The sequence below is a fragment of the Amborella trichopoda genome, chromosome 3 (genome assembly GCF_054954075.1).
Source record: "Amborella trichopoda isolate Santa Cruz 75 chromosome 3, AtrichopodaSantaCruz75HAP2 v2.0, whole genome shotgun sequence".
Classification (NCBI taxonomy): Eukaryota; Viridiplantae; Streptophyta; class Magnoliopsida; order Amborellales; family Amborellaceae; genus Amborella; species Amborella trichopoda.
Window position 1 is genome coordinate 51251640 of NC_142338.1, and position 14769 is coordinate 51266408.

The window sequence follows — 14769 nt, forward strand, 5'->3', positions numbered from 1 at the left end:
TATTTAGTATACCGACAGACCTCACAAGATGCAAAGGATGTATCAATACTAGAGACCACTTGCTTCAGAATTCTATTAAATGGATGTCCTAATCTATAATGCCATGTATTGTCCTTGCATTGCACTTTCCTACAAAAAAGTTTTGAGGTTTGATCCAACAGTTACAACCCATATGATTGGTTACCCTCACCAATCTTCTTCTCAGATACCCGATCCAGAAAAACAACTTTGTTAGCAGAAAAAATAGTCACGTTATTATAGAATTTTGTGATTTGATTATTTGACAAAAGATTTGAAGGGAAAGAAGAAATATATAAAACTTTATATGGCTTATCCTTAGAAAATGGGTTAATATTTCCTACTCCACAAACTGGTACCATAAGACATGTGTTCAAATACTTCAAGTCCTTTACAATGGCCAGTCATACCAGTATCAATTTGTTGAAGTAACTCTCTTAGCTTGTCAACAAAGAGGAATATCTCACTTTGAGCAATTTGAGCAACATGTTTTCCCCTGCAAGGGGGTTTTCCATGGATAACCCAACACCTTTCCTTTGTGAGTCCCAAGTTTTTGTAATGAGTGTACTTAAGTTGATTGCCACTATGACCACGACAAATATTCTCGAATTTGTCATTGATGGTGATAACTTTTTCAGCTTTTGGAGACTCAATAAGAAATGTTGAGTTCTCAATGTTATCATTGAGATCCTCCTTTTTAATGATGTAGTTCATAACCTTGTGTCTAGTTTCTTCTTTCTAAATAGCGGTGCATGCAAAATTATAGGAAGAAAAAGGCCATTAGAAATTAAGATTTGACTTCTAATGGCCTCATATTCAAGACCAAGGCATGCCCACATAGCAAATGTTTTATCTTTTTCGACTTCTTTGATTCTGCTGTTTATATTAGCAATTATTGGAGTATATTGGAACAACTCATCCCACATTCCTCCAAGCATTCCAATGTACTTACTAAATGGCTTTCCTTACTGTTTAAATTGAAATATATCTTGCTTGAGCTGAAAAATCATGGCTGAATTATTATTATTTTTATAAATCTCTTTAAGAAACCATAACTTTTCAGCAGTAGCTTGGAAATACATCCCTTCACCAAGTCGTGGTTCCATTGAGTTTATAAGTCACGACCTGATGAGGTTGTTCCCAGACTCCCACTCTTCATAAATAGGATCATCAGGTTTTGGGGCTGATTTTTTTCCATTCACAAAACCCAACTTACATTTGTTGCTAAGATACATGGTTACAGCTCTGAACCAAGTTTCGTAATTAGTTCCATTAAGAAGCATGGGAGTAATTTTTAGATTTGGATTGTTGCCCACGTGCACTACAATATATGAACCGGAATTTTGATCCCGCATTTAGAATAAAAGGCTTAGAGATTACCTAATGGAAGCTTTGACTGATTGTTGCTGCGGAATTGGAAGTAATGAAAACTGACTTTAGAGTCCTTATTTTTCCGATTTCTCTCAAGGTGTCTCCTGATGGCCACCACTTTCTCAATGAGATAGTAAAAATCCTCTAGGAGCTTCGGCACAAGACCTGAACCTTCACAATCCGTAAGACCTTATTTCCAATAATACTTATTTGCAAACGTGCAAATAATAACTTCTCAAAAGATCTTATTTCCAATAACACTTTTTGCAAACTTACAAAGAATAATGCCTTCCTTGCAAATTTGCAAAGCAAAGATCTATAAGGTTTTACATCTAAAAAGTGTTTGAAGGGCTATTCAGTTATGACCATTAGTTCATTCACCTCGTATTAAATATAAAATACAAGATATTAACAAAATAAAAACTGATTCCCCAAATATCTCTTAAATATATCACCAAGATATTCTCCATATCAAGTTACCCAAACATATGGGGAATATGGAATATGAGTAACTAGTTGTGCACATTTACAACTAGTTGTACATCATTTCAACACTGCTGAATCCTTTGAATCCTCCGACATTTGTGAAAATAATTACCCATTAATTACACATCCAGAAACCTAAACTCACATATCTTTTAGTTGAGATTTACAACAAATTACTCAAGAACCAGGTCCAGGCTTAATTGGTCAGTAGTTGTTAATCAATAAATCAGTAATTGAAGAATTGTTTCTTATTGTTATATTCAATAAGAGTTTCTATATAGAATATATACAGAAGAATAATAACATAAATTCCTAATGATAAGGAAGACTAAGTTTTGAGTTTTAATGGTTATTGGATGAGGTGACGATGTATATCCATGTATATCTGTAGCACTCCCCTTCAAGCTGATGTGTGAGGAAGAAGAACACCCAGCTTGTTAAGTAGAAAATAAAATTATTCTCTTCCCAAAGGTTTAGTAAAACTTTTGGCCAGTTGAAGCTTGGTGGAAGTATGAGATGTTGAAATAAGGCCAGCTTGAATCTTCTCTCTGATAAAATGGCAGTCGATCTCAATGTGTTTCATTCTTCCATGAAACATAGGATTCGCTGTAATGTGGAGGGCAGCATGGTTGTCACAATAAAGATGCATTCCCCAAATCTGAAAATAAAGTCTTTAGCTATGTTAGTTCACCTCGCCATTGAACGGTATTCGGCTTCTGCTGCAGATCTAGAGATTGTTGTTTGTTTCTTCGTTCGTCATGACAGTGGGCTGGTTCCAAGGTATGTGATGTACCCTGCAGTGGACCGCCTTGTAGTGGGACAACTAACCCAGTGAGAGTCACAGTAGGTAGATATTTGAAAGGAATTGTTTGCTGACAAAAGGAGCCCTTGACATGGGGATCCCGTAAGGTATCAGAGAACACGATTGGCAACAACAAGGTGTTGCTCTCTTGGTTGATCCATGTATTTTTAGAGAATTGGACAACAAAATTGATGTCTGGGCATATTATGGTGAGGTAGATCAGTCACTCAACAATTATTCTAAAGGATTCCAGGTTAACAAGTAATTGTTCATCTTCATGAGAGAGTTTCAAATTATGCTCTATAGGGAGATATACGGGTTTGGTTCCCAAAAAATCGGTTTCTTTGAGAATATCGAGAGTGTACTTTTGTTGAGTGAGTAAAATTCATTGAGGTGATCTGGCCACTTCTATCCCAAGAAAATATTTCAAACTTTCCCAAGTCTTTGATGTTAAATTGTTGTTGAAGAAAATGCTTTAGTTGATGAATTTGAAACTCATTGTTCCCGGTGATGATGATGTCATCAACATACACTAATACAAGGGTGATGAGATTTCTAGACTTGTAGATGAACAAGGAATAATCCGCAGGTGATTGCTTGAAGCCAGCGACAATAAGAGTATTTGAAAATTTTTAAAACCAGCTCCTTGAGGCTTGTTTTAGCCCATAAAGAGACTTGTGAAGTCTACAAACTTTGTTCTCCCCTTCTCGAGCCAACCCGGTGGAAATCTCATATATACCTCTTCATGTAAATCGCCATGTAAAAAGGCATTATTTACATCGAGTTGGTAAATATTCCAATTGTGAGAGGTTGCAAGAGCAAGCATCTCACAATAACCAACTTAGCGACGGGGGCAAAGGTTTCATAGTAGCCCAATCCATCTGTTTGGGTGTACCCCTTTGCAACCAAACGAGTCTTTTAGCGCTCTATGGTTCTATTGGCTTTGTATTTGATTTGAATACCCACTTACATCCAATAGGGTGTTTTCCTTAGGGCAGTGGCTCTATGGTCCATGTCTTGGTTATATCTACTGCCATAGCTTCACTCCAAAGAGGATCTTTAACAGCTTGAGAGCAAGTTTTGGGTTCTTCTTTGGAATAGATGGTGGAGACAAAAGCTTTGTAAGTTGGTAAAAATTTTGGACATATGAGAAAAAAAATGTTCAATTGGATAAGGCTTACTTGAAGATGGCATGATGGAGATGGATTCTTGCTGTTATGGATATCAATTTGCAACAAAGCAGACATAGTCTTGAAGCCATGCTGGTGGAACATGTGGACGAGTAGATCGACGAAGGGGAATATAGCGTGATGAGGCATCATGAGTGACAAGTTGTGACTCATTGTTTTCAGAATTTGAATGGTTATCTCCTTCCGTAGCATATTGAATGGACAAGGTTGGTTGGTTGTTTGAAACAACAAAGTCAGTATGAATATCCAATTCTTACACGGGATTAGTTAAAACAACATGAGAACGATGTGAGTCAGATGCTGTGTTTTTGAAAGGAAATACATTTTCTCATAAAATAACATCATGGCTCATGTATATGGTGTGAGTATCAAGATCATATATCCTATACCCACGTTGACCTAAAGGATGCCCTATAAAAATTGAAGGCTTTGAACGTGGTGCAAATTTATGTCGTTGAATGTCATTGTTCTGAACATAACAGAAACATCCAAACACCAGCAAATGCTCATATTTGAGTGGTTTTTTTTGGAGAATTTCATAAGAAGTTTTACCTGAGAGAGTGGGTGTTGGCATTCGATTAATGAGGTAGCAAGAGGTTAAGACACATTCACCCCAAAATTTGATAAGTAGGTTGGCTTGTAATCGCAAGGCACATGCAACCTCTAAGAGGTGCTGATGCTTGCGCTCAACAATACCATTTTGTTGTGGGATATGGATACAAGTTTGTTCATGCATGATGCCATGATCATGGAACATATTTTGCATAACATTGGATAAAAATTCAGCTCCATTATCTGTTCGAATTTAGCGAACTTGATGACGGAATTGAGTTTTTATCATGTTAAGAAAATGACATAAGAATTTGTAAGTTTCAGACTTGTATTTCATTAAGTAAGTCTAAGCGTACTGTGAACAGTCATCTACAATGGTAAGAAAGTAGTGTGCTCCTGAATGTGAAGCAGTGGGATAAGGACGCCAAATGTCACATTGAACTAAATCAAAAGGAACATCACTTTTATTTGAACTAGAATGAAAAGGAAACGGGACTGTTTTGCAATAGTGCAAACATCACAAAAAGGGACAAAACATGCAGGAGAACTAACATTATTCAATTTGAAACTAGACAACCTATTTTTAGAGGAGTAGTCGAGCCTTTGATGCCAGATTTCTGAAGAAGCAGTGGATGATTTGGTCACAATAGCAACGACAGGTTGGTTGGCAAAATGATATAATCCATCATGCATTTCCCCCATTCCAATCAGCCTCTTCGTGGTCAAGTCCTGAAAAGCACAGAAGGTGGGAAAGAAAGTAATGACACAATTAAGAGGGTTAGTAAGTTTACTAACAGATAGCAGATTAAAGGAGAAATTGGGTACATGAATAACGTCTTCACGTACAATAGAAAGGAATATAATACTCTTACCGACATGTGTAACTTATGTGCTACTGCCATTTGGTAAACAAACTGGTTTATTTTAATGGTGAGTAGTGGGTAATATTAAATATTACAGGTGAGGTGTGAAATGATGAGATGCACTTGAATCTATGACCCAGGAAGTATGATATTGTTGAGAGACACAAAGACAAGAGTTTATACTTGCAAAATTTGTAGTAGAAGGCTAAGAATCAATGTTGAGCATGGAAAGAAGTTGTTGATATTGGCTCGTGGTGAGAGGTGGAAGAGATGGTGCTCCTCCATGTTTTGAAGCCTTTTGGAAAGAGTTGGCAGCATGGTGAGAACTCACGTTGTGAGCATGATTTTTTTCTTTTTGTTGACGGTTATATCACTCATTGAAAAAACGTTTTGGATGACCTTCGAGGTAGCCATGAATCTCGTAACATGTATCTCTGGTGTGACCTAACTTTTTGTAGTGATCACAGTAAGGCTTCCCTTTTGATTGAGTAGGCCATTTGCATTGAATCTATCTGCTATTAGATCCATTGACAGCAAGAGCAGTTGTATCTGAAGGAGTTGACTAGCTTTTCTGTAAGTCTTTGTGTTTTTCTTCTTGAAGAACAAGAGAGTAGGCCTTCCCTACATTGGGTACATGTTCCATGGCTAGAATCTGATATCTAATGGTTCGAAATGATTCATTTAGGCCCATGAGAAACTGATACACTTTTGTCAGTTTGTTGGTTCTTGTAGCTCCTTGAAAGAACCACATGTGTAGTTGGATACTTTGGAACATGAGCTTAGCTCATCCCGTAAGACTTTGAGAGAGGAAAAATATGGATCTACAGTTAGATGTTGTTGCTGTAATGCAGCAATCAAACGCTTGACTTCATAAATTTGTGGTCCATTTCCTTTAGAAAAATGGTCCTCAAGGTCCAACCAAAGATCACGTGCAATCTCTGCATAGACCAAACTGTCGGCAAGGTCTCGCACAAGACCAATGTACAACCATCACAGAACCATGAGATTGCACCAATCCCATGCTCTAACTTTAGAGAGGGGAGCAAGAGGTTTGGGAAGGGTGCCGTCAACGAAACAAAATTTATTTTTGGCTCCAAAAGCCACTTTCATGGAGATTGTGACCAGCAAGAGGTTGTGAGATGAGAATGTTGTCACCAGCAAGAGGTTGTGAGCAAGAGGTTGTGAAACAAAATTTATTTCCAAGTGCCAAAGTTGTCACCAGCAAGAGGTTGTAAGACGAGAATGTTACTTGGATTGTCAGATGGATGCAGGTAAAAGTAAGATGATGTGTCTGTGATAGGAGTGCTACTGCCAGTTGGTGGTGGCCCATTCGCTGGAGTGGTATTGTCTTGCTAGTTGGTGGGTGCAGACATGATGAATGTGCAGAAGCAAGCGAGCCGGGAACATCAATAAAATAGAAGGGAGCAGAATGCAGATGACCAGGCGAGCAAGAATCTTAGAGGTTGAGTTAGAGAGAGAAAAGGTGTTTCAGTTTTCTGGGCGAGCACAGTGGGCAAGCTGGTATCTGCTGGAAATTCTAGCGTGAGCACAATGGGCAAGCAGGTATCTGTTGGAAATTCTAGTGCAATCACAGTGGGCACAGTCTGATTCTTGCTCTTGATTTGGGGGGTTAAAGTGTTGAGAAAGAGTTGGGAAGGGACACTAGATCTCAAGAGGGAGAATATGGCACTCAAGACAATTAAGCGTGACCCAAAGATATATACAGTGCTTATATTCCTCGAAAGAAAGCAGTTGTGGGAATGAGAAAGCCACAACTAATGATGAGAACAAAGTGCAGACCCCATTGAAGAAAGGAAATGTGGAAGGAAAACAAAGACCCACTTATGGCTCTAACACCATGTTAATCAATAAATCATTAATTGAAGAATTGTTTTGTATTGTTATCTTCAATAATAGTTTGTGTACATAATATATATAGGAGAATAATAACCTAAATTCCTAATGACAAAGAAGACTAAGTCTTGAGTTTGAATGATTCTTGGATGAGGTGACGGTGTATATCCCTAATAAATATCAAAGTTGAATGGTTCTTGGATGAGGTGACGATGTATATCCATAACAATAGTTGAAATTTGCAACATTACATCTTAGATTTGAGTAGGTTAGATCCAAGTCTAACGTATTCAAACCCAACTAGATATTCAAATCCAACTAATTCTACCCCTAGCTTGGACATATCGGGTGCAGTGGACTAGTGTTCGGGTCGGGTCGGCATTGACCTGACCAATATAGAGCCCTAGGGATCAAGTGCAAAAGAAAACATTCTTTCTTGGCGCCTGTGGTCGGGACTGGGGATCAAAAGCAAAGGAAAACATTTGCCTTTAACATAGGTGCTCTTCATTGAAAAATGGTATTCCTTGTTGTCAAAAGAAAGAGCATTATTATTGCTCGTTATTTGATTTCCCGACTTTCTTCAAGGAAATATTACACACATGGCCTTGTACACTACCATTATTATAGACAAACTTTAACACACATATACCAAGTGCATCATAAACACACCAAGAATTATCACTTGTATGATCACGCATCGGACCATGTAACTTCATAGTCCCCAACATCTGAACCATGGATATTCAAAGCTTTCCAAACCGCAGGAGAAGCATCGACTACGTTGTTAGGGCAGGGCGGTTGGAAGTCATGGTCTGTGTCGCACCCATAAATGGAGTCGCATTCATCAACAACCTTCGCCTTAACTGTTTTACCATTAGCACTTATGCTAATGAAATTCAGGCATCGGCTACCATTACTGTACCATCCAGTTGATAGAGCTACCACCATCTCACCATCGTCGTGGTACTGGTTGTCGCACTCCGAGGGGCCACCTCCATCACCACCCTCAGCAAAGCTATTGATAGTCATTGTCGCTTTGGTGTTGCCTGTGATTGGGGGAGAGCAACGGTACTGGGGATACATCTTCCCCTCCTTGCAACAGTCAGAGTCGTTATCCGGATTGCAGTGTCCGGTCTTGCCTCTCAAGTATCCGCTAGGACGACACGCCCCCAAAGAGGAACTGTGTCCCATTACAAACCTAATCCCAAGGTTAAGAAGCAATAATAGTGAGCTCAAGAAACGTGTATGGCTTCCCATTCTCTCTTCGTGTTTTGTTGAAAGGTTTGCTAGAAAGTGTTGTGGCGGTGTAATTTGTTGGAGAGTTGGGGGAGGAGTACCTCTTCTTATACTAGTCCCCATGGACCACACTTTTTTTTGTGAAGACTTGACGCGCAACTACGTACGCAAAGTTTGATTACATTAAGTGCCAAAATGCCCATTTCATTTCAAATACAAGTCACATGTACGTCTAATCCTGGCTTTAGTATTTGTAATGACACTCGCCAAAACATTTTTATATCACAAATTTGTTTCTTTGCAGTGTAACCTTTGTTACCATGTATTTGTCATCTTGGAGACCAATTTCAAACCCTAATGCATGTTTACTCCAATATATAACAATTTTGGTTCCCCTTCACTTGTAATTACACTATAGAAAATATAAAGAAGGAAAAAGATAAGTAAACGCCGCCATCTAAACTTATGGTCCCATATACAATCTTGGGTCCATGGGTCGCCTATGAACCCGCCAAAATTTCAAAAAAAAATTACAAATAATCCCCTAGTACCTTTTTTGACTTTTTCTTTTTTTCAAAATTGCCATATTATTTTTCGTATATCCTCTCAAAGTCCAAATCCCTTCCCCTCGAAATGGTGTCATTCTCTTCCCCTACATTAACCCTCCCTCTCTTCTCTCTTATCCAGTGTCGTAAGATCGAACCGGAACAGTTAATAGGACATGGGCTCAAAAGTGATTTAACTGGCCTAACCGGTAAACCGGCCGATTCAACTGCTTTAATCGGGCAAGTCCCATACGATAAAAAAAGTGTTTAAAAAATAAAAAAATACAAAAAAAAAAAATCTATTAACATATAAAAAGCATGTAAAGAATGTGATTAAAACAAAACACACTCAAATGAAGTTAAAATTTAATGAAAAGATGGATTTTAACGAATTGATTTGTGACTAGAGGTATTTTTAAAAAATTTTGAAAAAATGGAAAAATATAAAATTATTATTGACCTTTTTTTTTTTTTTAATTCTTTACCATAATGTAAAGAATATTAAAATAGTATTAAAAAATTGACTTGACCAACTTTTAAAAAAAAAAAAAATGAAGAAAAACTTAAGTTATATATAATATAGGCTCTTCTTTCTGTCAAATAAATAATAAATGGTGGATTGGTTAGTGGGTCTAATAATAAAGGATTTGTTTCAAGTTTGATTCTTGTGGATATTAAATTTTTGAATGAACGGTGAAAAGAATTAGAATTTTTTTTTACTTTTTTCAAAAAAAAAAAGGACTTGTTTCAAAAAAAAATGTCAAATAATCCCCTACCCCGTTTTGACATTATATTTTTCTCAAATTGCCATATTCTTTTTCGTATATCCTCTCAAAGTCCAAATCCCTTCCCTTTGTAATCCTGTCATTCTCTTCCGGTACATTAACCTTCGCTTTTCTTTTTCTCTCTTGCCCATGAATTCCCCCATTTTCTCTCTCTACCCATGAGAGAGGGAAATGATTAGCATGGGAGAAGGAGAAAGGTGAGGAAGGTTCATGGGGGTAGAGAGAGAGAGGGTAAAGATGTGAAGGAGAGAGAAAAGAGGTGAAAGGAAAGAGTGAAATGGAGTTCGGGGAGAGATAGCAGGACTAAAAAAGGAGAAATGGATTTGAATTATGGTGGGATAGGTGAAATATAAAAGGGCAATTTAGAGAAAGAAAAGAGAAAAATATGGGTTAAAGTTATTAGACTATTTTATTTATTATTATTAGCATTTTAAAAAAAAATTGGTGGGGTCCATGGGCTCCAAAGTTGTATATGGGACTTGGATGGCGGGTGTAGGCCTTTTTTCCTATAAGAATTATAATTGTGATTGATAGATTAAGGTATCTAACTTGGCTCGTTAGGGAAGTGGATGGGGTCGTGGTGGTAGCATCTCCACATTCAAGTGCTATATCGTGGTATTTATTTCTATTGTTGACACATCTAATTAACACATTTAAAATGTAACTCTCTTAATTTATTGAAAAAACGGACAAGGGTCCGTCTTTTCCATTGAATTATCCAAAAAAAAAAAAAAAAAATATTGGTTCCTTATGAAATCTCACAGGTATAATTGCAAGCCAACAACCCCTGTCAAGAATGCGGGTCCCACCTTAAGAACATTGGTGCCGCCCTAAAGCTAAGTGAGATACTTCCATAAATTTGTTTGGGAATACTTAATGAAATTAGTTTTAAATTAGGTAAATTTTTAGCTTCATGATTTTCTTTCAAGGATTTCACTTCTTGGCATCTGGAAATCTGAGGCCCAAGTTGGACCAAACCAAAATTAGGGAAAAGGGCCATGTTTTATGTGAGGGTGCAGGCATTTTTGCCCATGGGCAAAATCATCCAAGGATATAAACTGGTAATTTAAGGTGGTTTTAACTTCAAGTTGTAGTGCCCATTAACCGTAAATGTAGTTAGTGATTACTAGGAGTTCAATCAATAGAATTGTTACCACTGAACTAATGTGACTGTTAACAGAAGTAAACCCTCTGTTGGCACGTGTATGTCCATGAGGCTTCACCTATTTTCATGGGAAAAATTGTATAGGTATTTATTTTTTAGTGCTTAATCAATGTTAAAAGATTTTCTTAAATGTAATGTATAAAATAAATAATTATTCTCTCAAGATTTTTCTAACATTCATATGAGATTCGGAGGAGCATCCTTAAAATCTGGGAGGTCGTTACCCTATTGAGAAATGGAATGTTGGCCCCATCTTCTTTCTAATAAATATGGGAAGTTAGAGGGAGTGAAGATACAAAGAAAAATTTACAGAGACTCTATGTTTATAAAAAACTTATTTTCTTTATGAAAAGAAAGGGGTTCTTAAAATAAAATTCGGGTTTTATGATCATCAACCTCACGGGACACCTCTATCTGATCTAAAATTTGGTTTGCATTGATATCAAAGCCATCTAGGTTTTATTTTTATTTTTATTGGTATTTACCATCTCTCTCCCACGTATGAGTATATTTTCACTATTTATGCTTTGATTTTTTTTTTATTTTTTGTATACATCGTGTTTTAATATTTTTTATACATGTAGGACAACTTCTTCTTCTATAAATATTCTCTGGGAATTGTTAATGAACTTGACTCATTCGTCTATTCTGTCTGATATTTGGATGAAGCATGAGTTCTATAACAAGATATCGCACCTATAGATCTATTCCATATTGTATTGTGTTTAATTTTTTAGTCCTTGATTGTCTTGACCCGAGAACTAGAAAGAATAAGAATTTTATAATCAAGGGTCCCTCCGTTTTGAATGAGAGAGATGATGAAATATGGTTCCTAGATATCTCAATTGGTAAAATTCGGACCAATTGTATCTCTACTGATTTCCTTGTGATTCACGGCGTTAATTAAATAGTGGGGGCTTATCTTATAAAATTGCCCCTTTACAATTCTTCAACCACCCAGAGGAACACATTGCCTTTTCACTTTTCAACAAGGGGGTTTTCTTTCTCTACAATTTATGTGCCAAGAAAACCCAAGTGCTTATATGTTCCTTTTTCCATCGAATTTTTTTTTGTTCTTATTTGAGTAAAGGCTGCTTTGGTTTCTTTGGTTAATATTATTGTTTCTGCTAGCCTAGTTGGTAACAAAATATTCAATTCATATATTATGTTTTCAGCATATATATCTTAGTATAAGAGTTTGCTTGTAATAAGTGATAATGACAAAAACGATGGAAGGATAAAATATTTTAGATTTAAACCAAGACAAATTTTACATGCATACAGACAAACTTCACACCCATAGAAACTAATTACAGCTCAATAATCATCACATTCATGGTCATGCATCGGGGCATGTGATATGGTAGGCCCCAATCTCAGATCCTGGGATCTTCAAAGCTTTCCAGACCGCAGGTGAGGCATATCCGGATCTGAGTCGGGTGGGTCCATTGCCACAAAAAAGTTGAGTCCAAAAGCTCAGTGAAATGGGTTCATTTGATCAAATTCTTCAAAAATTTTGTTCAAAAACAGTGTTTCAAAACCCGGATTGGTGGGACGTGTTTCAGGAAATTTAACTGGATGCAAGTGTCTCATGAATCTTGGAATATTGCTTGTAAACTTGTCTTTCACCAAATTTGTTCTCAGCTGTTTGCCCGTTCTTAATTTCTAAGGGAAACTTAACAAGGGTGTGTTTTTTTTCAAGGGTTTGTTTACAATGTTGACCCTCTCGTTCCTACCTTTTGCACTCTGAGCTCTGAGCATACGAACAACGCTTCTCAATTTTCTCAATTGTGCTATTTGAGTAAGGGTGCAGTTTGCATATGGATGCATTCTTAAGTGTAGAGGTATGGTGTACTTTCAAAATTTATCATGGTGTATAATTTTGATGCAAAATGTTACGAGAATTATCTCAAAATTTATTATTATATCTAATTGTAAAATTTTAAATTTCAAAACTGGTTACAATCAAGTAGATCTATAAACGTATTACAAAATGTAACTCCTAATCTATTTAAAATTGGGCAGGGGCTGTCTTCCCTACTGAAATACCCAAAAAAAAATAAAATTTGTTTTATTACTAACCCAAAAAAAAACATTGTTTTAACACTGTTTTATTGTAGTAAATCGTCTTTTCCACTGAAATACCCAAAAAAAAAAGAAAAAAATTTGTTTTATTACTAACCCAAAAAAAAACATTGTTTTAACACTGTTTTATTGTAGTAAATCGCCAGTTCACTTATAGATCACCAGTTCTCTTATAGACTCATACAATTTCCAATATATTGACAGTTCTCTTATAGACTCATACAATTTCCTATATGTTGACAGCATCGGCATGAGGTGACTGATTCCTGGGTTGGACTGATTTTTTGGTTGGACCAGGTGATTCCATGCCGACTCAATGTTTTTAAAATCATTATTATAGATGCTTTTGCTTGGTTATGTTCTTTATTCCTGCCCGTAACCCAATAGACTAGTCTTATTCGATAGATCTACTCCCTTAGTCAAAAGATATTCTTCAGAGGATTTTTTCAATCTCAAATTTTGGGAGTATCCCAAGAATTATTAGATTATTATTTGATTTTTATTGTTATCAGAGCGATGAAGGGTTTTTTTTTTTTTTACCATCTCTCTCCTACTCTCGGGTGTATTTTCACCATTCATGCTTGGATATATATATATATATATATATATATGTTTGCCCTATCCAATTCTTCAACCACTTAGAGAAGCACAACGCCTTTCGACTTTTCAATTGGGCGTTTTCTCTCCCTTAATCTTCTTTACTCTCTCTACAATTCATGTGCCAAGAAAATCCAAGTGCTTATGGGTCCATTGATTTTTTTTTTTTTTTTTATCTTACTAAAGGCCGCTTTGGTTTTTTCTATTTATATTTTTGTTTCTGCTAGCCCAATTGGTAAGAAAAAGAATATTTGATTAATATTATGTTTTCACTTGGTATTAACCTATATCTTAATTTAAGAGTTTGTTTGTAATTACATGGTGATATTGATAAAAACAATGGAAAGTTAAAATATTGTAGATTTAAACTAAGACAAATTTTAAATGCATACAAACAGACTTTACACCCATGGTACAGCTCAATAATCATCACACTCATGGTCATGCATCTGTGTACCCAATCTCGGATCCTGGGATCTCAAAGTTTTCCAAGACCACATGAGAGGAATCAACAGTGTTTTTGGCCAAGGCCGCTGGAAGTCGGATCCGATCCGACCCGACAGCAGGAGAGGCATCAACAATGTTGTCGGCGCAAGGCGGCTGGAAGTCGGATCCGAGTCGCACCCGGAAACAAGGACTACAAGTAAAGTATGCTCCCCAAAGAACATAATGTACGTGCTCTTTTTTATTTCCTATCGTGAGACAAAAATATACTGTATCTACGTACATCAATTTGGTCAGACTTCAGTGCACGTTGTCATATTGTATTCAAAATATTGATTGGATGATGAATTAATTTGCTTGATTTGATTCTTATGGAAATTCCGTTCACTACAATCGAATCACCGATTCCATTGTTTAGGGCACTGAGTTATATGTATTCAAGACTTTCGATCCACATTTGGAGCTTTTTTATCCATCTTTAGGGCTTATTGCAATTTACTTATATAGCCAGCATTCTATCGATTTTAAAATACAACATCAGATTTGGTGATCAAAATTAGGGGTTTTTTGAAGCTTTTGTAGAAATCAGCCTTTCTATTGATTTTAGCTTGGATTTGTCATCAAATGTCATGAAATTTGATTTTATTTGTGGATGATTGGAACCTACAAAGAATTCTACTGCTAATTTGTTTGATTAAACTATGAATCCCCATCGATTTTGCTTCCAAATCCAAGAAATGGAAAATTTCTCGAACTTTTAACTGTCAATGAAAATC

At 36.5% G+C, this 14769-nt stretch overlaps 1 protein-coding gene and 1 long non-coding RNA gene across 2 annotated transcripts; one reads left to right on the forward strand and one right to left on the reverse strand.

Moving 5' to 3' along the window:
- Nucleotides 1-7730: 7730 nt before the first annotated feature.
- On the reverse strand, nt 7731-8459 carry LOC18429179 (putative ripening-related protein 1). Its single transcript, XM_006838471.3, has one exon. The coding sequence runs from the start codon at nt 8391-8393 to the stop codon at nt 7827-7829; it is 567 nt and encodes a 188-aa protein (XP_006838534.3). The 5' UTR covers nt 8394-8459; the 3' UTR covers nt 7731-7826.
- A 4171-nt stretch (nt 8460-12630) lies between these two features.
- Nucleotides 12631-14033, forward strand: LOC148782945 (uncharacterized). The gene is made up of 3 exons (XR_016051520.1): nt 12631-12711; nt 13196-13249; nt 13948-14033. It is a non-coding gene; the product is annotated as an uncharacterized LOC148782945 (long non-coding RNA).
- Nucleotides 14034-14769: the final 736 nt, after the last annotated feature.

Excerpts from the sequence above, each read along its gene's own strand:
- LOC18429179 (XM_006838471.3), bottom strand. The coding sequence starts at position 8,393 with ATGGGAAGCCATACACGTTTCTTGAGCTCACTATTATTGCTTCTTAAC.